Source organism: Strigops habroptila, chromosome 8 (assembly GCF_004027225.2).
Source record: "Strigops habroptila isolate Jane chromosome 8, bStrHab1.2.pri, whole genome shotgun sequence".
NCBI lineage: Eukaryota > Metazoa > Chordata > Aves > Psittaciformes > Psittacidae > Strigops > Strigops habroptila.
The window spans coordinates 24,298,333-24,325,267 of NC_044284.2; the positions used below are offsets into that span (position 1 = coordinate 24,298,333).

A 26,935-nucleotide genomic window follows, 5' to 3' on the forward strand; every position below is an offset into this window, starting at 1 on the left:
TTGATTAAGTACAGCATAGCTGTAGTATGGTGTGTGTATTAGGTTTGAGGTAAAACACAGTCAGCAGAGCGAGAAAACCAGCCCTTGTGTTAATGGCACAACTGTTTGGAAGCTCAGTTTGCTCGTCCTGAAGAAAGAACAGAGCCAAAGAGTAAAAATAGCTAAATACGCTATTTGCACAATGACAATTCTGACTAAGCTCATACCAGATATCCCCACTTTCTTTCCACACTCATCTCTGTTATGTTCTGAGCTCTTGATAGTAAAGGAGAAGGTACTTGAAAGACTTGAGATCACTGTTTATGTTAAAGTCCACCACCTTGAACATAGTTCTACACACATAGGTAATGTATCATCATGTAACTCCCCAAAATTATGGGTAGTGGAAACTGAACACAGTCACAAGATGTTGATGTCTGTAAAGCTTCCAGACTCAGTTCTGAACCATGAAAGTCAAATTCAGCCCTGAGGTGAGTAGGTAAAAAAATTCAGATACTTTAGTGGAAGCATATCTGCCTTTCACCCCTGCACAGCATGAGCACTGAGCACTTGCTTAATCTTCAGCATGTACATACACTGACCAAAAATTATGGGAATAATAACATGCAAAGATAGCCAAGTGTCGCTGCAGGGACTATAAAAGCACATAATTTCAATGCCTTTCTTTTTTTTCCCAAATGCAGCTAGATGGTGCTGTACAGTTTCCAAATGTATTAATGAGTTTTTGTCAACTATTTGTTAGGCATTTTTTTCTTAAGTTCTTACACATGTATTTAGAGGAAGGAGGTAAAAGAGTAAAAAATATAAATGAAGCAAATATATTGTTGTAAAGTGTTTTTACAACTATTCTCACTTTTTGCGATTCTACTCATCAGACATCCATTTTTATTTTTACAAAAGCTTACTACATGGTAGTATGTGCATTCACCCTACTTTGGGTTTTTCTGTCTGCACAAGATGAAGTTACTAAAGTTCCAGTGGTGTAACTGGAGAGAAATTTGACTTACATATAGTTCATACATAGGAAGAAAAGTACAATCATATTCTTTTTGTTAAAAGTCTGTATTAGTAATAAAGACCTGCATCAAACTGCATTTTCTGTATACGAAAACACCCCCCCCACTTTCAATACAATTCTAATAAACCTTTATTTTGGTGACTGACTGTAATAATGTCTATTACTACTTTTTGAAATGTGATGTTTTGATAAAATGCAATTAAAAATATTTATTCTGAAATAAAGGCACAGAAGAAGAGCATCTCAAATTCTCAATCATTACAAACATGAAAGACTTTTTCTTCCATTAATTTTACTGAGATAGAATGTTTAAAAAAAAAATAAATTTAGCAAAAACAACATTCAAAGGCTGCAGAGAGAAAACCAAAATGCTCGCCATTATTTTGAGGTTTTCAAGACTGCTGCCTCTAAAAGATGACAAATCCTCTATGAGCACATTTCAGTTTTGGTAAACCTGCTCTGATCATCTAGATCTCTATTTCAGACCTAAAGGTTTTAAAGATATGTATGTCCCTTTCTTTACTACTCACAAAGTCTTCCAGAGGTCACTGAAATGCTCCAGTCTGTTTTCATCAGTAATGTGTTTCTCTCAGTCATTCTCCTCCAGACTTGGAAGGAAAAGTGCATCACTCCTCATTTACTGGCGGCTAGTCAACCTATGACACACACTCTGCTACTCCACCTCAGAGGGTATCTTAGTGTGAGGATTTTCCTTAGGCTTCTTTTCACATTTTACACAAGTCACTATCATTTCAAAACATTACGGCAACTTATGGTTCTTTAATAAATCATCACCAAAGTTCAGCCAATTGGTGTCATTAGTCCAGTAACAACCTGTGGTTACTACCCGTTACAAAAAAATGTCATACTATATTTCTAAATACAGCACAAACAAATGTTACCCTACAATAACCACAAATTATGGTACAACCCCAAAGGCAAAAGGACTGATGGCATGAAATAATAATTCCACAAAATTGTTATTTCCACAGAGGATGGAAGTAAGGTTGGGTAACCTGGGAGGAACACAAAGACACTGTATGAGCACACAGGCATCAGGTTAGGAAATCTAAAGCCCATCTGGAATTGAATCTGGCCAGGGGAGTCAAAGACAAAAAGAAGAGCTTCTGTAACTACCTAGGTGACAAAAGGAAGGTGAGGGAAAATGTGGGCCCACTGCTTTTCCTACAAGGAAAGGCTGAGAGAGTTGGGAGTGTTCAGCCTGGGGGAGAGAAGGCTTAGCAGAGTTTCTTCCATGTATATAAATATCCAAAGGGAGGGTGCAAAGAGGAAGGAGCCAGGCTCTTTCTGGTGGTGCCCAGTGACAGGACAGAGGTCAAACGGACACACAGAGGTTCCCTCTGAACATCAGGAAACACTTTGTCACTGTGAGGATGACCAAGCACTGGCACAGGCTGCCAGGGAGATGGTGAGGTCACCATCCCTGGAGGTACTCAGAAGCCATCTAGACATGATCCTGGGCAACCAGCTCCGAGTGACTCTGCTTGAGCTTGGACCAGATGACCTTCAGAGGACCCTTCTAACCTCAACTAGTCTGCAACTCTGTGAACATTACCATTTTTAAAGGTACTTAGAACTGTAGCATTTACAAGGCCACCAATGATGGTGTTATTCTTGATAAAAACGTACTTTGTTCACACTGTTCCTGAGAGAAATAGGTTATTTTTTTTCTCTAAGGAAGCTGATTAATATGCCATGCAAAACACAACATCACTAGTGGAGCTGTCTGTAACAGAAGAAACAAAATCGTTAAAACTTTTTAGTTCCGTAAGGCAGTGTAAGGGAAGTTACATATCTGTTTTGCACAATACAAGTCATAACATAGATCTGAAACTTTAGAACAAAAAACATCCACAAAGAATCATCTCTGGCAAGTCTTCAAGTCAGAAGTATTCATGTAAGATGTGAATGAGATTTTATCTTAATCCTAAGGCAATGGGTGCAAGTTACAGAGGTGGAATCAGACTCAAGAACAACTCCAGATGTTCTGCCTTTATCTTCAGTGAAGCATGAGCATGGTCTACTATGCAAACCAAGTTAAACTGCAGATTAATCTGTGACAGTTGCTCTAGATTTATGAACAGACGCAGAACAGAATTTGGTCCTTACACTACTATTACAGCTGAAAGGAAAGACACCAATCTTTAGCTCCTGACAGACGACCATTTTGTGTTCTGTTCAATGCTATTTTAGAAGGGAGGGGGGGAATGTTCTATTTGTATTAGCTTTTTTGTTACCCTTACCTAAAACAATGGTTAATCTTGACAAAGTTACAGAACTAACTGTAGCTGGTAAAAATTTGGATGCATTGAAGTAAAGGCTCTTGAACAAAATAAGAGCATCCTTGGCATTACCTGTCGCAGTAACTCCTCCTGACGCATCCTAATTCGCTCCCTTTCCATCTGGATTCTCTGGAGCCTCAACTTCTGCTGCTGCTGTTGCTGTGTGGTCAGTGCAGTAGGCATGTTCAAAAGCCCTGGCTGGGGAGTCTGGGGAGGACGACTCTGCTGCGACATGGCTGTGCTGGGTGTTATTTGGTGCTGGTGATTCATGACTGTGGGAGAAAAAATAAATCATGGTTGGTTAAGTAGAATTGTACTTTAACAAAGGGCCTAGGACACATATTACTCCTTTACAGTATAGTCATTAGAATTACTGTATTTCAAATGACTAAGTACTCCATCTGGCAAGATCTGGTATTAGTAATTGATTAGTAAATAATTTTTAGTATTTCATATGTGCATAAAACATGAATGCTTCTAATACAGCAAGTATTTATATTCATCCTGGTATGTTCAAATATTTACCTAATGATATGTAGTAAATGACATGCAAGTTTTTTTAATTGAAAATTCCGCTACAGGTGTGTACCTATAATATGGCTGGTCTCCTGTCCCAAGGAACAAGGGATAGGACAAGAGGAAATGGCCTCAAGCAGTGCCAGAAGAGGTTTAGACTGGATATTAGGAACAATTCCTTCCCCCAGTGGGTGGTCAGTCCTTGGAACAGGCTGCCCAGGGCAGTGGTGGAGTCACCATCCCTCGAAGTGTTCACAAACTGCATAGATAAGGCCCTCAGTGACATGGTTTAGTGGTGGCCTTGGCGGTGCTGGGAACAGTTGGACTTGATGATCTTAAAGGTCTTTTCCAACCTGGTTGATTCTGTGATTCTATGCTAGCCAGCTTTCTTCCAAATCAGGTACTGTCTTGTCTTTGCATCTGGAGTAACACAGGTATGCTGGCATTAGGCCAGCATAAAAACTTTGTCCTGCTTTGTTTGACAGAAATATTTACATGTTCTCACATCAGATCTGAATCAAATTTTTCCTTCTGGATGCTCCACTATCACACAGACCCAGCATGTAAAGACTATGGAACCATTTGAGAGTGCAGCTGCATACTATTTTAGCTTCAGTGGCAAATCTAGCTCAAAAAGTAATTCCAGTTTAAAAGCAGTCCTGCAGTAATATAACCTTTTCACAGAATCATCTTATGTGTGGTCCACAAACAGCTGTATCCACACAAATGACATCATGCTTCCACATGAAACCAGAGTGTTGCCATTTATCACCTCGTTCCACGCCCAGCTGCTGATTCCTGCCCACTTGCTACCCCTTCACTGAGCTGGCAAAAGCATTTCTCTGGCAACACAGCAAACTAAAAATTGTCTGGGGATAAAAAGAAGGTATTTTCTGGCTAGATCAGTTCCCAGCAAAAGTAACTGGGTAGCCATGAAACTGCTTATGTGCATCCAATGTAGGAGTCCGGGGAATAAAAGAAGCTGGCTGCAGGAAAGCCAGGCCAAAGCCAGCACTGATTAGTGATGTTTCACTGGTACAAGCCCTGAAAGGTTAGCACACTGCAGTGCTGAGAGGGGAAAAGTGTGAATGAGAGGTAGGTGCAGAAATGAAACCACTTTCATAATGGGAAAACAATATATGGAACCACATTGTAAGATTCAGTGAATCTAGTCTTATTCACATTAAAATAAGTAAGAAATATTAGTACAATTATATGAATTCTATCAGTGTAAATCTGATGTTAAAATTGCTGAGACCATACGCACTTAGGCAGGACTTTTAACTCTTTTCATATGCATAAGCATGTGCTTAGATTTTTGGCATGTCAATAGTTGAATAGAACCACCATGCTAAGAATCCAGGCTGGCTGAAGGATTTTCACAATATAGTAAATTCTCCATAAGAAAATGGCTTTCACCTAAGCAGCAAGTGCAAATGATAGAACCGGGCAAAGTTAAGTAAAGATCAGTAACCTGCACAGTGTGTCTAGGATACACTCAGGGGTAGGGCGTGAGTTCTAGTACTATTTGTCATGGCTATTTGTTGCCTTTGCAATATAAAAATCACAGAATCGTGGAATGGTTTGGGTTGGAAGGAGCCTTAAAGATCATCCAGTTCCACCCCCCTGCCACTGGGCAGTGACACTTTCCACTAGCCCAGGTTGCTCAAAGCCCTGCCCAACCTGGCCTTGAGCACTGCCAGGGATGGGGCAGCCACAGCTTCTCTGGGCAACCTGTGCCAGTGCCTCACCACCCTCACAGTAAAGAACTTCTTCCTAATGTTCAATCTAAATCTACCTTCTTCCAGTTTAAAACTGTTCTCCCTTGTCCTGTCCCTACATGCCCTTGTGAAAGTCCCTCTCCAGCTTTCTTGTAGGCACCCTTTAGGTACTGGAAGCTGCTCTAAGATCTGGAGCCTTCTCTTCTCTAGGCTGAACAACCCCACCTCTCTCAGACTCTCAAATACCCCTTTCTTCTTCATCAGCTGATCTGTACACATGTATCAACAGCTGAAATTATACATGCAAGCAGGTAAAGAACAAGACAATATGAAAACACTGAGAAATACTTCTCCCTGAGCTATGGCCTCCAATAACCTTCTAAGGCATTTCTTCTTATGGGACAGACAGAATATTTTGGTCCAATGAACTCTGTATCTTGGAGTAAATTACTTTTCTTTCAAGCAATATGATCCATTGTTACATAGCATCAAGAAACTACAGGAAGCTCAGTACAATGAGTAAACATTCCCACACCTTGACATTAGTATAGAAATTATATCACTCTAAATCTCCAACAATTCAAATATGCCTTATGTTTTCTAAGAAACAACAACAACAACAAAATATTCTACTGCCAGAAATGTTACTTACATCACGTGGATTAGGTAAAGCTGTAGCTGTAGCAAAGTTTTACAAGTTTCAGTGCAGGAGATGCACAGAAGGCAATGGAGTAACCAAGAGCCATCCTCATCCAATTTTACCACCTGCATTATTTGGCTCAGCTCCTCTTTCAGTCAGTGCCTTTCTCCTCAGAGGTTTGTAGGTCTAAATCTCTGGCCAAAGGTCCACAAGCAAATAGATTTGTTCAAAATTACCACTAATTGGAATGGCTTTTAAAGAACCATTGATTTGGCTCATAGAGACAAACTTACTTAAGGTCATTTGAACATACTGACACATTTTTCTCCAGCATACACTGCTTCAAGAAAAAATGGAATTTAGGTAACTCTCCATTCAGTTTGAATACCAGACACCTACTTTCATAGCAGCCCAAACTGGATGGTCTCAGAAACTTTAAGTAAAAGTAGTCATGCCATCTGTGCTTCTAAAAAAGTACAGATAGTTTTGTCAAGGTATCTGGATAGAGTATGTTCATGATAAAGTCTATCTTAAAATGGAGCATTAAATCCGTATGGTGATAAATTTTATACTTTTAATATCATTCAAAACCAGTTTATAAAAACACAGATGCTAGGGCCCAGGTTTTGATCCTACCAACTGCATAACAGCATTATTCCATTTGAGTTATTCTGAAGGGCAATCACAATACGTCCCATAAGGAAATTTAAAAGTGGTCTACTTTTGTGAAGTCATGTTTAGTTTTTGGGCATGTGCATGCATACATATAATGGACACTAAGTTAATCTAACCTAACTCAAAACAGTAACTGGAAATAAAAATAGTATAAAACATGAGACCATTAGGCAAATTTTTTTTTTATATCTATTATAGAAAACAAAATGAAACCAAAACCTGGGACATTCTGCAGCACTTCCCACAACAACTACTGCATTCAGCTGCTCTAAAAATGTATCCTAAGAGTCAAAATGTTACATGTACAGTAATGAAACAGCTGACTCTGGGAAGCAGCTAAAGAGTCATTAAATCATGGCAGATTTGCAAGTACTTTTCTGCACTGGTTCCACTGAAAGGCACTGAAATTATTATGAACAAGCCTTCAGTTAATGTGTTAAGTTTTAGGACTTTTCTATACTAGCAGTTCACATGTTCTGGCATGTGGAATGTGCCACTCACAGCCACTGCCACTTTCCTCGGCACAGTTCTTGGCCCATGTTAACTGATTTGGGCATTGAGTTAACTCCATATAGTTTTGTGCACTAGCAAACACCCATGGGCACAGATAAATTACTCGTATGTATCACATTTCCCTGCTTGCTCAGTTCCCTGTCACCCTCCCCATTGTGCAGGAAACCAGCTGACTCATTGACTTCACACTGATAGAAATTCTTGAGCTTGAGGTTGTGTGTGAACATGCACACATGCTTTCTTGCCTGCAACGGAGGCGTCACACTAAGCAACACCTTTTCCAGGGGTTCAGAATGTACTCCTAAGGAGGCAGAGTACGAGAAAAAAGTTCGAAGAGCTATTGCCTGCAGAAGAGCACCACTGCTGCAGCTGTGCTAGACAATACTCTGCAAACATGGTATCAACAATATAAAGATCTCCCTTTGTATATAGAACTGATCACAGAAGATAAACATGAGAAAATGGTGGAATGATTTTATTATCTCACTAGGAAAAGTGATCCCCAAAAGTAATACAGATGTAGCAGATATACTACAGAGACATAAACTAATGGCTTAATCTTACACACATGAAGAGTCCCTGACTCAAGACAGGAAACATTCATAGGAAGCATGACTGTGGCTCTCAGGAAAACAATGTAACTGACAGCAAAATGTCTTCAAGTACCAGGGAAAAATTCAACTGAAACATCCAGGAAAATGAAGAAAACAGTAAGAGCCAGTAGTGCTGAGCAAGTGTATAACCTTCAGCTGAAAGAACTGTGAACTAAAAAGAGACAGGCCGAGTGAAAATGTAGTTGAGGTAAGCACAGGAAGATGGTGGTGAAAACTCCCAGACTGTACACAAGTCAAAAGACTGATGAACAGAACCGCTTTAAAATTTCTGGTGTCAGAGATACCCTTGGGTATCTCATAGCGTTGTGAAAGTGTACTGACTGCTGGAACCAGTCATTTTCAGTAAAGAAGTCTGTAACTGCACAAGCAAGGCCAACACTTCTCATATTAAGCAATTCAAAAACACTGGATGGGCTCCTGATTTACCTGAGACAAAAGAGGCAGCTTTATTACCTGTAGGTGGTGCAAAGCCCACACTAATAAACCCTTCTGGACCCGTGGAAGGGATGCAGGCATAACTAAACCATAACTAAACTAAATCTTTGTTTATTCTTGAAAATCATTACTTAACATATGCATACAAAAATGACACTGTACAAATCTGTACAAATTAAAACACCATCCTAGACAGGGCAATTCCAGAAGTAAGTCTCAGTGGAGTATCTGATTCTTGCTATTATCAGCCTCTAGTTTATACATTGATTGATAACAAAGAGTGCTTTTACAGGCAATTACCTGCATCTTTCTAGACATTTTCATTACAGAATCAACACCACTAAAACCTGTGGTCGCATTTGTCTCCCATATAATTGTGCCAACACCTGTGATCACTTAAAATCATTTTCCTCTTTTTTTTTTCTACCCTCCTCGCCCTCCATGTTTTCTATGCACAACACTCTAGGTAACACCAGGTAGGTTTTATCCTGCAACACTACCTACTTGGACACAAACCAGCATTCAGACAGAACTCCAGTCTCCTCAAAATAAGGGTGGAAAAGTACGATGATATAGTTATTGCAGGACCAAGACTTCTCAATGCTTTTGCATTTTCCACTGTCTGAGTTCTTCAACCAACGAGAAAACAAAAAAACCCAAAAGAGCAAGCTGCTTTTCTTAAGGGTAGGGCTACAATGGTATGCATGTGGAAAACAGAAAAATACACTACCTGGAATACCTTTAAGCATGTTTGAAGTCTCTGATATTGTCTAGATTTCATTTAATAGTGAATCTTTAAATATACTTGTTGGAATGAAAAGAATCCAAACAATGGAAAAATTAGCCCTGTGGTATATCCAGAAGCTTAGTTTGAGAACAGTCTTCTACCTAACGGCTTTTCCTGGAACTAGTCAACTGAACCAGAGCTGAACTCCTGTACTGAGCAGTTCAGGATCACTGTTTCTGAAATATTGCTAATAACTCTTCATAACTAAAGGTTTGAATGAGCCCAGTGAAGTCAAAGGAAAGTCCTGGGTCAACTCCGTGAGCAACTTAACAATACAGCGACATTCTACAAATCTCTATTCCTTATGATATAATCATATCGCGCATTTGTTGCGCTATTTATGCAATTTTATTAATGTCTGCTACTATTTATGTTTGAATTCTCAATTTTTATTTGAATGCTATGCAGAACAATGCAGTTTGGGTTAAAAAAGAAAAACCTACAGTTCATGCTCCAACTACACTACCCAATATGAATACTGATTTCAGTACAATGACACTCATCTAACAAATCAGTGACACTTTAACAACTCCTTTCTGCCTGTGAGCCGAGGAATCTTAGGACCTCTGGACTGTTTTTGAGAGGTCAGAAGGTAACTAAGGAAAATCAGCTGATCTTTAGAGAGCTTAAATTCAGTAGGCAGGGTTTGGCACCCCAGTGTAACATTTCTAAGGTTCTGCAAAGGAAATTGTATATAATACAGCAGGTGAAAAATATTCACCATTACAGCAGACAGACTCAGGGTGGTCTTGAATTCAATTCTCTTGAGGAAAAATACATTTATTTTGCAAAACAAAGTAAGTCTCTTCAATAAACAGCCATTACACAATTTTCCAGCTCAAATGAAAGCAACTAAAAATGTGGAGCCAAGTTCCAAACATGGACTATGTGGTCACAGTTACATTGCAGTCTATGGAATTACAACTATTTAGTTGACATCTCAAGTCAGACCTATGTAATCTTCTATTTCCAGTTAATTGCTTTTGTTTGCTTTTGAATTAATAATGATATTCCAGTGAATTAGGTTTTCTGACCTTGCAGGAGACCTTTCTGTTGATGGCTTTCCTGGATATATACTAAGCAAGGATTGTTTTGTGGGCAAGAGACTACAAGTTGTAGAAGTCAAAACACGCATGTGTAAATTGTTTCTGATGTGTATTGAACTGATTGTACCAACTTTTATTATTTTAGTGTCAGAAGTGTCTGGATACAACTGTGGATCTTTTTCTCTACTCTGTTTATAGGCATCCAGAGCCTAATTCATATAAACTGGCCAGCATCAGGTGTCACGCAACACAGTCTGATGAAAAACAAATGTCTATAGAGTGGGGTTTTTTTCTAAAGGAAAAAAAAAAAACCAAAAAACAAAGAACAAACCCAGCCATGTTACAGTTTTGACTTAGTCACGACATTGTGAAGAAAAAAAGTCTAGGCTCCCCTCCTTTTCTCTCTCCACTTCTGCCAACAAAGAACTGCTTGTTTCACTTATTTCCCAGAAACAGCATTAGCCTTCCAACAAGGTCAGCAAAAAATGCTGCTTTTCAGTTCTGGTGCATTTTGTTCCAAAAATCTGTAAAGTATTAAACCAAAAAGTTGTACTATCCCAGTGCACAGAGACTCCTTTATTCAGATTTCTGGGCTGAAAATAGCTATACAGAAATTTCTCAACAGTTTCAACTGTTATGTTAAGTTCTGTGATACTCACTTTTAACTAATCTTTCCTGTCTTCAATGACTCAAGCTTAAAAAAACCCAAATGAACAACCTGCAGGTGCAGCATCAAAGCTACAATTTAGCAGGAAGTTATTTAAAAGATTAGAGATTTACTTTGTAAGAACTTTTAACAATAAATCAGTAACAACAAATAAGTGCGGGCTGTTTGACTGGTGAGACACCTTTAAAGCTAATGACCGATTACAGATTGCCATTATTATTTTAAATATTTATTAAACTATTTTTATTTTTGTTTCAGGCAATCTTCAGCTTTTGCATTTCATTCACTTTGAAACTATGGAAAATGACACTCCACTCTTGCACTGGCACATGTCTGGATTACTAACCTTGAAGGGAAACACTTAGACAAACAGGAACTTCTTTTGTGTTAAAAATTACTAGATTTTGAAACAATACCAACATCTCTTCTGAGCACATCAACCTTTAACATTTCAGATTTACTAGACAGACAGTTGCTGTTTTAAAGGTGTGTTGTCCTTTGAGATATCTGGATTTAATTTACCAGATCCTGGAGTTAATCCCTGTTAGTTACTGGAACTATTAGCTACTGTCTTTAAAACACACACACACACAAAAAAAAATTCTATTTGAACTCTGCCTGATAAATTACTTCTAAGAGGTTTTAATTGCAAAAAAAACCCCACCCCAACCATGTTCTTTTCCAGAGCTGTGTCATAACTCTCATTCCCACAGAACATACAAGTACTCTACAATGCTTTCAGCTCTCCTTTAAGTATTATTTCATTAACCAGAAGCAAGTGCCAAAATTATTCACACTGACCACAACTGAACTGTGTCCACTTCTTCCAGGACATCCAGTAATTAAAAATGACCTGGAACAGGAAGCCTCTCCACTGTGCAGGTGGTGTGAGGGCATGGGCTACACTGAGGGAAAAACACGTTTCTCTCAAGTGTTAGGTATCTGTAGCCAAATTTCAAGGCAATGCAAACTAAGCCTTGCAAAATCTAGACCATTTCATATATGCTAGTTATCACTAAAATACATACCAACTGTTTTTAAACACTTTGGGAGTTTCTGTGTTCTTATCTCCAGAGCCTCGCTTCGACACAGTAACCAAAACTGCATTTTATCATCCTCAAACAATGGTAGCTACACCTCTTTTATCATGGCAGGATATGGAAACTTTGGTTCATGTGTTTATTGCTCTTAGACAGGATTATTGCATTGTTTTATTGGTTGGATTTCCTGGCTGATTAAGAAAAACGAAAGCAGACGCAAAGTGTCTTGACTCCCAGTTGTATCCAGACCCAATTAAATACCATTAGCAATGCAGTAGAAAGCTAAACTTTTTAAATTCACAGACAAATTTCTGTAACAGCTGCCAGAGTAAGAGGCTCTTCACGTTAAATTCTATTGTGTAATACATGTCTTTCACCTTAGAGAACCAGTGTATTTATCCTGTTTGTACCACTGGGGTCATGCCTGCTGGTGGACCTTGATGGAGTTAAGTTTCTAAGGTTAAGAATCTTTCTCTTCTTCAGTAGAGAAAAACAAAAATCAAATAGTTCTCCATCTGGAGTTTGACACAGTACATTAATATGGTTGAACTCTCAGGATCGATGCATACACTAACCCTAAACAAATTAATGTTGGGCTTTCCACTGTTTTATGCCTGAACTGCTTTATGGAGATAAATACTACCAGCTTCTACCGCAGATGTGCCATGATTTATTTTTCTTATTCTCTGCATTTACACATGATCTGATCAGGTGAAACTGCAAACAAAAGTACATGTAGTATCCTTCTCGCTCTGCCAGAAATTTTCGTCTGTTCATAATGTGTATTACACATTCTGAAACTCCACCACCCAGTGTTGATGCTACATCATCCATTTTCCTTTTCGTGCCAGTCTCCTATTTGATGAAAGCGTGAGAACTGCACCACGACCCTCTGAGCTGGCACAGAGATTTTTCAAGACCAGACTGCATAAAGCCCTGAGCACCTGGTCTGATCTGATAGCTGACTCTGCTTTTAGCAGGAGGTTGGGTTAGAAGATCTCTCAGGGCCACTTCCCACCTGAATTATTCTGTGACAGCTACAGCCTTAAGTTTTGCAAGGCCCCAACCCTCAACCATGTGTGGAAACTCATCCAGCTTCTGTTCTTACCTCAGAACAGGCACATTTACCTTTGCAAGCTCAGAACATTATTACTTACCTTATGGCAGCTGTCCCTCAATTCAGTACATCTGAATGAATTCACAGTTTCTTATAATGCCCCCTTTGAGGACGCCACTGGCAGATAACTGATAAAAAAGCAGCAGCACGTAAATAACTTAAAACAATGTCCTCTAGATACTGGTAGAGTATGGGAACACGGGAAACCTCAGGAATTGTAACACCAAGCATTTTTATGATTGTTTTTCCTGAATATATACATATTAATAAATTCATCTTGACAGAACCTGAGAGAACATATAGTTAGGAGGTTTTATGTCAGTGTTCAGAATTAAGAGTGATCTGGGTACATTTTCTGAATGCAAGATTATCTGGGCCAATAGACACTACTCAAGAAGATACTAATTTACCAGTTATGAAATTATCAAGTTACCAACCATCATCATAAAACAGCCCAGGTTAGAAGGGACCTTGAAAGATCATCTTGTCAAACTTATATGGAAAATAATAGATTATAAGGGAATAACCAAAGGGGATAGGAGAAGATGGCTCAGCTCTAACGCATAAGGGACCTACACAAGTGTCTTTCTGCTTGTCTCTTTGCTTCACTCCTTATCACTTCTTCCTGAAGAGCCAGCTCATACATAATTGCAGCTTTTAAAAGCCTTTCCACCCACCAATCCTATCTCCATGCAAAGTCTGACAAGTCACACAAGTTCTGTTGTGTACCAGAAGTGGAAAATGCAATGTGGTAAAACCAGGTATGTGTGTCTGTTATTGCTGGTGCTGGACTGTCCCGCATGACAAGAGTCAAAGATGACAGTGGTAGCCAAGCACTAGGAAGCGTTAGGGACATACAGCCTGGTTGGACTTCAGTGAGTTTAGAGAGACCAAACACACATTTTTAACCACAGTTTCTAGATAAATAAAATGCAAGCCCCTTGTCCACACCCAAATAAACTCAAAGACATTTTGCAAAGTGGCAGAGTGCCCAAAATTCTCAAACCACCAAACGCTGGACACTACTTAACACACAGCTTAGTCACTCACAGAGGACCTAGAATAACTGTGCCTTGCAGTCTGCAATTGGTATTTGCCCTAAGGCCTAAATTCTACAAACAACTGTACCATAGAGCCTATTCTTTTTGTGCGTATAAATTTAAACTAATTTATACAGAAGAGATAAATACTATGAGAGGGGCTTATTATTTTATGTCAAAATAAGTTGTAAACTGTTAAACTTGAAAAACGTCTAAATGAAGACCAGATTGTGCTCACCAAATGGATGAAGAGTACAATCACAAAAGAAATCTTTTAAAACAGTCCGAAGGAAGCAGGATGAAAATAACAATGGTTTTGAGTGTTGCATAATGTGGAATAAAGACTACAAACCAAGCAGTGTTTAATTAAAAATTGTTGCAAAAGAAACTTTTATAAGGATCTAATTTTTTCCCCTAAATCTTGCTACACATAGCCAAAAACTATCCTCCACCATCTTCTTACACCAGTGACTGCCATTAAGGCAGAACAGCTTCCCAACCTTGGACTTTGGCACTCCCAGAGAACAATTTAGTCATTTAAGTCAGACAGTAGTTTGACCATTAGTTTAGCTGCACTGCAACTGCTCTCCTTCCTTTCATTCACGCAAAGTCCATGTAGCTTGCTCTCTTAATTCAGAGACCTAGGTCAGATGTCTAAAATAAGGGTGTACAAACACCCTTCCTCCCACATATAGTCTTTGATTCTACCACAGTAATGGAATTGACTTGTAACAGATATTTAATAATTTATCATTCAGCTGAGAAAGACTGTTTCAGAATGGGCAGAAAAAAAATACATGTGCAGATTCAGCACCAAAGTAAATGGGATTTAAGAAGTACTTATGAAGATGGAAGAAATACAGCGCTGAAGTTATATGAAAACCAGTATGTGTATCTCATAAATGGATACCATAAAACCACACCAGGAAAAAAGTAGAAAAATACAACAGATTTTTTTAAAGTATGTCCAGTAATTTCAATCAACTTTCACTATATGCTTCTCTATGTCTCAAGCACAGGCATGCTGTGATTTGGTATCATTTAGTCACACTCTGTGCTTTTGATAGAATGTTTATAAGTGCCTTTGTATGCTTCCCAGCAAATACTGCTGAAAGGAGTTTATAAACCAAAGCAACAAGCTGTACAGAACAGACCGTATTTTCCATCTCTTCAGAAAAAGTCAAAGCAAGGAAAACACATGTGTTAGTAATTAGAAGTGCAGACCAGTATGCAGACCTGGAATACTTATATCCTTTTAAGTGGCACATGTTCAAAAGAAAAACTACTTCTAATTCCTACAGTACCAAAAAACTCTAAGGCAAAAGACAGATGCATAGACTTCACTTGCTAAAAAGTTACAAAATTATGGCCAGAAGAGTGGCTTAACTGGGTATTCAATTTCCATTTCTCCTCTGATGTCTCTAAGATGTTGGCACAATCACTTCTGGCTTCGAGGTCTGACTGCCAGATCAACAAACTGCCCACTTCAATGTCTGAGACCCAAGAAAGCAGGCTCAGCAGTAACACTGTTAGCATCACAAAAGAGCAGAAAGACCTTTCCTTTTGACCAAGATAATTTCAAAAGAGAGACATTCTGCTTCAGTACTGGAAACTGCACTCACATGTATTTTAAACTGTCACACAAAGCATTCAGAGGCTACTGTATTCTGTTCAGATTCTTGCCATCTTGCAATTTTCTGTGTATATACATAAAAAACAGTTTCTAGATTAAATCTTTTTAAATACATCTTTTAATAAAATAAGTCACCTTGGTGTGTTCGAACAGGTAGATTGGAAAATCAGGGACTGTGATGCTGGATTTAATAATACAGTGCTCAAAATGCTACTCAGCTGTGCAAACATATTTGCTTGTCCCAAAGTGTCACAGTATGCTTTTCAAAAGCCACCAGAATGAGAAAAACTCCACCAAAACATATTGACAAAATACTTTCTTAATTAAATAAATATGGACACTGTGGAAATACTTACATACTATTTCTAGTGGGCTAATTTTTAGGAAATTCAGTCACAGATCTGAACCACGCCAAGCACTGTATAAATACCTACCAAAAAGTGGAACTTCATCTATAAATGTGAAGATTACTGAATGAAATACAGTCTTTGATACAACAGATTTTGAAGTCTTTGGAAATGCCCCTGTTAGACACCTGAAGTCCCGTCAAGACTCTTAATTAGGTGTATGCTTTTATTTCTAACCCTCTGTATCCTAAGAAAGACCTCCTCTAAAATTCAGTATACAAGTATCTCAGTACAGGATTTGGTTTTTATTCACTTCTACTGACAAACTGGGGGAAAAAGCTTGCTGTACACTGTCCTAATTTATGGCACCTCCTTTGTTTTATCAGTAGAGAGAATGTAAGAGATGTAAATATAAGCTGAGGAGTTGGTACGAACAAAAAAACCCCACTGTCCTATTGGCCATTTCAGAATTGCTATAAACAGATTGACCTAAACGCTGCTGTGGTTTGAAGTAACGTGCACAGAGCAATTGTTAGCTTTACCATGTAGTATAACACAATACAGTACACCCTAACCTTTCAGATTTTACTACAGTTTTCTTGGTATGTGAAGAGATAGCCCTGATGAACCACACTGCAAATGAATAATCATGAAATCATGAGATCAACATATCAAAAATTAACCTGGACAAGAATCAGGTCTGTGTTTTTAAAACTACCTATTTGATGTAGTTTTGTGATCTTAAGCCTGTAAGCTGACCTGTCTGTTCCTCATTTTCTGGAATGATGGAACAGTTGAAGTGGCAGATATTAGGGATTATTTGTAATTCTCAGTTATACATGAAAATGTTTCTTCCACTTACATGTTTTCTTCAAAATTGTCAGCGTTTTCACCACTTTATTTTCACTTTATTTTCAGACAAATGTAAATTGATGCTTAAATTTAAGCTCAAAGTGCTAAACAGGAACAGTGAAAAAACCACACCATTTATAGAAAGTGTTCAGGTAATTCAGACTGCAGAATAGACTTTTTAGTATTTTGAAGGTAGTTTCCAGCGCAGAACCTAACTATGCAAAAAAACCTCACCACTATAAACAAACAAGCAAGCAAACCAGATACAGCCTCTGACCTGAAGAAACACAGATTATCTATCAGCATTCTGCACAGTTAGCTTTGAAAATTATACAGTGGGTTTGTGGAGGCTTTATACCACCTCTGAATGAAAAAACACAGGAAGACCTTATTTTATTATGTTCAATACTACATTAAAAATTGTCACAGAGGCTGTAAAATACAACGTGCGACATGTTAGAACTTCATCTCAAACAGGATGAATTCACTTGCTGTAAATTCCACAAAGGGAAAAATAAGAAAAGGAAGTGGAGAACATACTGGTAGGTCTCACAGCAGAATCAGAGCTACCCTTCTTGAAGCAAAAAACACTTTGGGAAACAAATCAGTAAAAGGTGCCTCTCCTTGCTCTTCTATACTTTCACCACAGAGATGACATGCAGAGATGACTCACCAAGATTTGGCTGAGACATTGCCATAGACCGCTGTGGCACTGGTGTGGAAGTAGCTGCAGGATGGTGGCTCATGTGGTTCAACGGTTGATTCATAGTTTTTCGAGGATCTTGCCATGTTGTAATTTTTTCTATGTGACTGAAAAAGATAAAACACAAGCTTAACACGAAATACCTGAGTATGTTATATACATAGTTAGGCATAATGTCATGAAAGTCCTATTTGCTTCCCTTATGCCATGCTTTTCCACCCTTCTGATCTCACCCTTACCCACTTGAAATTATTTATCATTGTCATTTATTCTGATCTTCTGCCCCTGACATTTTAACTTTTTTATGTGCTACTTTTGAATAACTACTTTTACTTGAACAATGCGTGAATTCTATTATGATACTAAAAATCTGTGATGCACACTCATCTTCCAGACTATTTAATTATCCAATGTAAACCCTCATATACCTATATTACCCCGAAAACAATGGAGTAGTGCATAAATCTGCATGAGATTTTACAGCAAGATAAAGCGTTATCTCTCTAAAACACTTTTTGCCACAGAATACAGTGGTGAAGGAACTGTGGTTTTGTTGCAACTGAAGGTTTTCACTGAAATGTATCAGTTTTGAAAGAAACTTGTCAGGACAAGGATTTTCAGGATCAGCATGTAAGTTCTATTTGAAGCAAGAAGAGAAAACTATCTTAAAGCAATCAATAGTCTGGTATCTATCTAGAGACTGCCTGGTTCTGTGTCCAGCATTCACCCAGCTGACTAATCAGGCTACTGACTACTGGCTGGGCTTTGATGGGTTTTCCTCTATTAGTTTTTTGTTAGAAAACGTGTAAAGAGGTAAGTCTTTAAGAAGAACATGTAAAGAATAAAAATCTAAGCATTCTCTGTCTGGAAAACCATTGCAATACAACTTTCATAAAAGCACGGTCTAACATCATCTTTACTGAACTCAAACTCATCACTGCTTTCACCTACATTACTAGCACTGCCATTACTGCTGAAAGCACTCCACACCTTCAGACTCAGCTGACCAGCTGCACCACTTCACATGCAAGTTCCCATCTATTATGATGTTATCGCATCCAAACTCTTTATAGTAGGTCTCTTGTATTACTAAAAATAATGTGAATTGCAGGAGAAAAAAAAAGACAAAGAAAAAACCTCAACCTGAACCATTTTCAGCTCTTTAAAAAAGTGACACTTAGTCTGTAGCCATTTTCTTTTCCTAATATTTTACATTTAATGTACACTTCCAAAATTGTAACTGAAGATCACACTTTCACTTCGATGCTTGTCTAAAACTCATCCTTTAAGCTTTCAAGTTGCCTCCTTTCTTCACAGTTTCCAGAATATGTTATCATTCACAGTGAAACTACCCTCCATTGCTTCTCCCTACCATTAAAGCACCCCTCACTGAAAACCTTTATTATATTTTAGCTTTTATTCTTTTTACCCATACTTTTCAAATCTAAGAATTCTTGTACCCAGTTCAATGATCTTTTTCCAAAATTAAGAAATGTTATTCTGCATGAAAGATGCTGCTAGAGCAATAAACTGGGCAATGCTTTCTGTTAAATCCTAAAGGAGATGAAAAACGTTTTCATTGTTTTGTTTCTCTGGCATTTTAATTCAAATAAAGAAGCTACACTTCGTCAAAGCTATAAGTTTTGGAATATCAACATATAATAGAAAAGATCTTTTTTCCCCAAATAGCGAGAAACATGTTTGCAAACATGAGTTTTAGTGATTAAATAAATACTGCCTTGATGAAGCTGATGTAAAAACACATTTCTCATGTTACAATGCTGTTTTTTGTTTGTTTTTTAAAACATAAAACTGCTGTAAAATTTAAGCAAAAAGGTTAAAATTAAATTAGACTTTTTTCCCTGTAATATTAATCTCTTAAAAAATGAAAGCACAAATTCCTGTTAGGAAAAGTACAAGTTAAGCTATTTATGAAATCAGTTGTATTAAGCAAGCTGTAACTTGTTTGAATGTATTTCTAACTGTAACTACAAACCCAAAACCTTCAACTAGAACTGCCAATTACATACAATGAGCAATAACCAGAAGTGCTCTTAACAAAAAGACATGCTAGAATACCAAAATGGTCAACTTTAAAATTCTGTTGTGTTATCAAAGTTCTTTTCAGCTGGAAGCTCCCCATAGCTGTGGACAAAGGGAAGTCCACACCACCCACCATCTCTGTGTGAAACTTATCTTGAAATATAGTTTGATGTTCATGGTGTTTTGCTGGTAACAGTACACTTCCTATGAGGAATGGCTGAGGACTCTGGGTTTGTCTCATTTGGAGAAGAAGAGGCTGAGGGACGACCTCAACCTCATTGCTCTCTGCAGCTTCCTGAGGAGGGGACGTGGAGAGGGAGGTGCCAAGCTCTTCTTCCTGGGATCCAGGGACAGAATGTGTGGGACAGAATGTGTGGGAATGGTTCAAAGTTGCATCCGTCAGGGGAGTTTCAGACTTGACATGATTAGGAAGCATTTCTTTACCAAGACGGTGGTCAAACATTGGAAGAGGCTTCCTTGAGAGGCGGTTGATGCCCCATGCCTGCCTGTGTGTGAGAGGCATTTATTTGGACAATTCCCTTAATAATATGCTTTAACATTAGGTCAGCCCTGAAGTGTTCAGGCAGTTGGACCTTATGATCATTGTGGGCCTCTTCCAACTAAACTATGCTACTCTATCTCGATGATGTTATTACTTTATGCAAAATGTAATGTAGAGAAAAGCAAAAAATAATCTGCTCTTCTTCACAAAATAGGTCGGCAAGTACTGAAAGTAGACATTGAGCAAAATACAGAATTTGTCATTTAGGCCTTGATCCTGAAACACTGAATTCATCAAAGGTTTTATAGATGCCAATGGAAAGTAGGTCATGCTCTTAATTTTGCACAGACACTGCACTGCAGATATTTAGGAAAGAGCATGGTAGCAGGAATGCTTGGTTGCAGCTGGCATTCTATTACAATAACTATTAATTTCTTTGTCTTACACTTTTTACACAGAGCCACTGGGTTTACCTTATTGAAACTGTAAAAAAATTTAAATCGTGTAGGGTTTAGGTAACAGAAGTCATTAGAAATGTTCTTCAGCAATTCAGTTTATATAGTTCTGACAGTAAACATTATCAGCTCAGCAAAATCTGTCAAAATAATGACTTTGAAAAAAACTATATAAGAACAGTACTATGTTTAGTGTTATCCTCAGTATACTTTAAAAGCCAAAGAGTCAAGCAATAGTTACTCTTTTACAAAAACACTCGTCATAACACCTCCTGTTGAAGTACTTGGTTTCTGATCGCCACATTAGGATGAAACGAGCAGTAATTCTGTAAAGGAGCTTTTTTCCACATTGTACCAGAAGACAATTTTTCATCCCTTTCCTGTTTTAAAATATGCCCACTTAAAATGTCCTGCCTACGAAGGATTACAAGGAAGAGATCTGTCATTTGCTTTCCCTGAAGTACACGTCTTTTCTTAGTTATCAACATAGTGAGGCAGTTGGCATTAATCCAAGGCAACCAACATCAAGCCAGCACAAAACATGAAGAAACACATAATCTAGAATCAATAATAAGGAAGTATTTTCTAAGTTTGTGTCTTTCAAGGATGTGTTTTTATTGCCTTGGAGATTTTCTCCTTTTTCTCTTGAAATAAGAGTTGCAAATTTAAAGATACTCCATCAAATTTTAATAAATTCATAAAGCCTCTTCTTACATAAAAGTCATGATAATAAAAGATTAAAATGTTCTGCAAATCGCTATGGAAAGCAACCAGACATGAAACTGTAGCTGAAAACTAATACTGCTTTTGTTCAAAATCTCTTTGATCCTTCTTATAGAGAAAACAATCTGTACTTGAGTTACACATGTGAGAAGCATGGCAATGACAACCATTTAGCAATGCTTCTTAATTTACAGAAGAGCTGAAAAATGATCAAAAATGTAAGGATCATAGCCCTTACGGAATCCAACTGAATTTAAAATTAAACAAAACACGGGAATTTTCTGTGTAAACACGATAACTTCTTAGCAGCCATAGTCAAGACCCAGGAGTGGCCTTGCTTACCCTCCTTGGTGCCATCCTGGCAGTGTACAAACACATCTTCTTCATTAAAAAAACATGCAGACAGAGTGTCTGAAACAGAACCCTCAAATATGGCATTGATATTATGATTCAAGATCAAGTAATGACTGGCTGTTGCTATAATTTATTACTATGACCATTAAACCGGTTTGGTTTTATCCAGTTATTAAAGAAAAGGCTGTTAAACATTAGACAATGCTTATTTAATAACCTAAGATAGTAGAATTGAAAACCCAACATTCACTAAAATCAGACTATGATTCTAAAATAAAGGGCTCGGTTTCAGGACAGAAATGCCTCTCCCACTCTGATTTACATTGCTTATATAAATCTTCCCCCTTGATTTCTGTACAGGTATCAAAAAGGTTACATTAAACCTTTGCAGAAACAGGTACCGATTCATTCCACTTTAAATATATTGGATTTACAGTGAGATAAAAGATTTTGGCCCAGTATCTTTTTATTTTTACAGAAGAATAAAAGAAAATGTATCAGTGTCAGGAATTAGCCTTTTTAAGATTCTTACAGCCTCCTGGGTATCAGAACTGACAAAATTCGATTTGGAACAGCCTATTTCTATTAAAGGCCAGTGGGTAATACATTAAACGTTACAGGTGGATTTCAAACACTAAAATGTAGAATACTACCTAAAATTCTGGACCTTCATCACTAAAACCAATTCAAAGACAGTTACCAGAGTACAATCACCAAATGACAGGCTGCTCCCATCCATAACCCTGTTGCAAATGTTCAGTAATGCATACCATGTTTGAGCAGCCAGATCAGATCTGGCCACAATGAACAGGCGTGAGAGTAGCGTTTAGCTCTGAGCTTCCATAAGCCTGGGGTTTTGCTTAAAAAGTATGATACAGTTCAATCTTAGTGAAGCTGTGACTTCATGACTGGCTGAGGACAGTCCATGCTGCTGCTGAGAGGGGAAGTCCCATGTCCCCAGCCATGTGTTCTCAGCCCTTTTCTTGGCTTGACAGTAGTGATCCCGCAGTCATGCAGCCTGCCAGATCAGGCTAAGCAAATACTTACAGCTAACGCTACTAATTTCTTTTATTCTTTTCTGTTTTGCTGATTTGTTTTTTGCTGGCCTCTCATCCAACCAGCTGTATGGTTGCATGAGGAAGGGAGAGGCAATTCACAGGCTTAGTGGCAGAAGAGCAGCACTGCTAATTATGAAACCACACCCTTTCGCCATTTGTTTCAACCTGGGAAAAAATAATGTCACTTATACATGTGAAATTTCATTGTAATCAAGACCATTTATTCAGCTTTGCAATGTGTATCTGTACACAAGAAAGAAAAACACTACAGAGAGAACCCCTAAATATCCTTATCTGGGATTCTATCAATCCATCTGTTCCTTGTTTTATTATTTCCAGAACTACTAATCCCAGAAGGATTTTTTTCTTGGCATACATCACATGGCCTACAATGAGACAAAAAACAAAGCTTCAGACAATAGCATGTAACATGGGCTAGAAATCTTGCCTTCATTGCTAAACTGTACCACACTGGTGAGCTGCTTGGAAGACAGTAAAATTTGTACTTTTCCCAACATTTGAGCTCTGCCCAGGAACTGGACAAAGAGTAAAGCATTAAACCCCTCGTCTAAGTGTCCCCATGGCACTGACTTGCATGCTAGTTTTACCCACTTCATCAATGGAATTATATTGTTATAAATCACTTTACACATTAATTGTGGTATGCCAGCGTCTATACAGAAAGATAACCTGTTACACTACATCTGTCTAAATTAATAAACACCACAAAAATATCTTTCATTCAGTCCTAAGAGTTACATTCTGTTTCTGTAAGTTGTAAGAGGTTTTCACTTCCCTTGAGAAAAAACTATTTTTCTATAATGCTACTCTTTTAATTTTTGCATAATTTTCTGCAAATGCCAATAACATTTTCATTTCAAAAGTTTTTCATAAAATAGCTCCAAAGTTATGCAAATAATATTTTTCAATTTCCCTTGTCATTTTTACTTTCTTTTTTCCCTGAAAGGCAGGGGGAGAAGAAAATAGGAGATGGAATAGTAACACAATCTTGGTTTAAAAATGTATATGAATAAAAAATGCTTTCTGTAACAAGTATTATTATACTGATTTCTCAACCAAAGATGAAGCTGAAACTCAGTGTAAGAACAATTCTGAAAAAGACTGATTTATGAATGGTCCAAATATCCAATTATTTACTCTTTTATTACCTATTATTACCTCTTTTATTGCATCTCATTTTCTGTTAATTGTCTACACACATTATCCAAAAAGACAGCCTGAGAGTTTGGGACAGAATTGGTGAAATAGTTTTTTGCTATAAATTTTGAAGGTAAGCATCTCCATTAATGTGTATGAATCCAAAGAGGAAAAGCCCCAAACTTTAAAGAAATCTCACCTAGTCTATACTACTGAAGCTTCACTATGAAGTAGAGAGAACTGCTATGTAGAAACAACAAACTTTTAAGAATTGTTCCTTTAAGATTCTTATTTGAGGAATAGTCCAACACATGACAAAGTAGCCCCAAAATACATATTCAAATTCTCATGTTCAAGTTTTTCAGAAGCAATCTTTGCATTTCTTCTTCCTATAAATCCTAGTATCAGAGCAGGCCATTTCTCAACAAGGTCTTAATTCATACATAAGTAGGCTAGGAAAGAAGGGACATTAATTTTAACTTCTATTTCTGCATAGCAGATGAGACTGATGGAGGGTCTTCATAGCAAACAAGAAGTTTCAGTGTTCCCACCGAAATCAGGAAAGTTAAATACTTACCGCTCAAATGAGATACCCCAAGTATCTGTCAAGTATGACATAGAACATGCTATTATAAATGGCACCCCAAGCTGCCCAAATCACAGCATTCACACCCTTAAAAAGTCCTATGATGCACAAGCTCAGTAAGTGGTAAATTGTTTTCTAATGGTGGCCCCTCATCAGAGAAAAATTAAAGCAAAGTTTGAATCTAAACAACTCAGTATTTTACTAGGACTTTTGATTCTGTTCCACCTGTTGTACTGTAGGCTTTCGTTAAATGCTTCCTGTTTGGGTGTCTGCTTCCCACTTTGAAATGTCAATGTTCTTCAGAACTTGTGCTACTGCTGTGTACTGCATTTTTTAATCCACTGCAGCCTTGCCAACGCAGCTCAGTTATTTTAAATTAGCAAGCAGCAGCATGAAGTATCTAATTCTCTTTCTGCTTGTACTAACTCCAACAACAAATGTATCTCAATGGGTTCTATTTTCAGACCTTTTTTTTTTTTCTCTCTAGTATTAGGAAATTCAGATCTATTCATTTAAAAGGGTTTAAGGGGAATGAACTGATTGGAAATACATTATTCCGTAAGTGCGCTCTCACCTGAAATAACATAACCTTAGAGTTTGGCTAACACTGTAGTACTTGTATGGGATCCTTTATCAGGGCTTTGTCATATGGATTTTGTGACTGAGCCACATCAAAGTAAAGCTGCTTCAGGGCAAGCAGGAAGCTGATGACTCAGGAGCACGAACAGCCCTCATGTTCTGACTCATTAACTGCTCTGAACACGGCCACCACTCACACTGCCTTGGAGCACCTCCAGTCATCCGCTTCCGGCTACACCACCATTGCTAAACATTGGGAAATCTGTTTACATCTCTGCAAACAGAGCCAAATCATTGCCCAACTTTTTCTTTCTGTCCCTCTGTTCCTTGTAAACAAAAAAGGGACAAAAAGGAAGCTTGTCTCAAGCAAGAGTCCATTCAGTGCTTTGACACTGTGTGATGTGGCAGATATACTTTTATACAGATGGAAAGTTTTTTAAATTTAAGAAAAATACCTTGGGGCCACAACATCCCAGTCTATTGTGTGAGCTTGTTCATGGTACTGCAGTGCAATTTCTGGTAAAACTACAGCCAGAGCCAAGCCACACAGTATTTCAGTAACCATTATTATGCAGGATCTAGCAGCAAACAAGTAATTGTGTATAAGCTTTTAGTGCCTTAGAAACTTACTTTAAAACATGCTGGTATAAAACAAATTATTGACACAAACCAGAGATGCTTCCAGTAACTGCAGGAGCAGCCCCCCTCCCCGTCCCTGCCCATGGCAGGGGGTTGGAACTAGATGATCTTAAGGTCCTTTCCAACCCTAACTATTCTATGATTCTGCCCTGCCGGGGCCTCAGGCGCACTCTCAAGCAGGGCTCCCACTCACTAGGCAAGGTGAGATTCTTCCCCTGAGGAGGAGCTTGTCGTTTTGTCCCTTTTTGATCCTGATGAACGCAACCATTAGTATCACAAGTCAGGTGGCCCAGGACTCCTGAGCACCCACAACCCACATGAGCAGTCCCCCTTCACTGCGACCACCAGCATGGCCCCAGCGCAGCCTGAAGACAGCTGGTGGAAATAACAAAGAAAAATTCATGTCCATTTTCATTAATACCTTCATCTGTGTAGAGGTCTTGCCCACAAGGCTGCTAAGCATTCAGCCCTTCAAAACATAAAAGGTTCAGCAGAGTTTAAAGTTTTGCAGTACATTTTGTGAGGTCAGAGTGTCACAGTCAGTCCTGCACCTTGCTCATTCCCATCTTCTGATACCTCCTCAGTTCAGCTGGTACAACTAGCTTAGGCTATGGACTGCAACTCAAATTAGCAGAGAGATCAGATTAAAAATAGAACTAATCAAAATAATTATTAATATACTGGATCACTTTAGCACAACTTAAGTGTTGCTACAAAAGTTAGAGTGATTGGTCAAGACAGGAACTCTTTACGCATTTCTTCATGGCCTGTCATGCTGGGCTAGATAAAACATCAGCTGTCCAGAAATAAGGCCGCCTCTGCATGCAGAGACCTGCATGCAACTTCCCCCTCAACAGCTATTCTGACATAAGAGCTCACCATCCCTGGGCATTCATCCCTGCCCTCCCAATGCAGTTTGCTGTCTCCCTCCTTCAGTCACGCTACAGCTTTGTGGGGCTGCACTCTAATCCAGATTGACAAAATTAAGTGGGTTATAAAGAACCCTCAATAAGGAAGTAACTGTAGGCTCAAACACTTGCACTTTCTTACGTTTAAACAGGCAAAGTCCTCTCACCTATTTTTCAGCAACTGTCTTTTATAATCTAATATGGTGACTTATGGCAGAGATGAAAGGAACCTGTACTATCACTATTAATGTGGTTGTTTCTTT

At 38.3% G+C, this 26,935-nt stretch overlaps 1 protein-coding gene across 1 annotated transcript in view; it reads right to left on the reverse strand.

The window, feature by feature from the left end:
- WWTR1 (WW domain containing transcription regulator 1) overlaps positions 1-26,935 on the reverse strand; it is a 68,726-nt gene that overhangs the window by 11,091 nt on the left and 30,700 nt on the right. Inside the window, exons 2-3 of the mRNA XM_030495603.2 lie at positions 17,638-17,774; positions 3,394-3,593 (exon numbers count right to left, since the gene is read on the reverse strand). Of these exons, the coding sequence (XP_030351463.1) occupies positions 3,394-3,593; positions 17,638-17,774 (337 nt within the window). The remainder of the gene's footprint in view (positions 1-3,393; positions 3,594-17,637; positions 17,775-26,935) is intronic.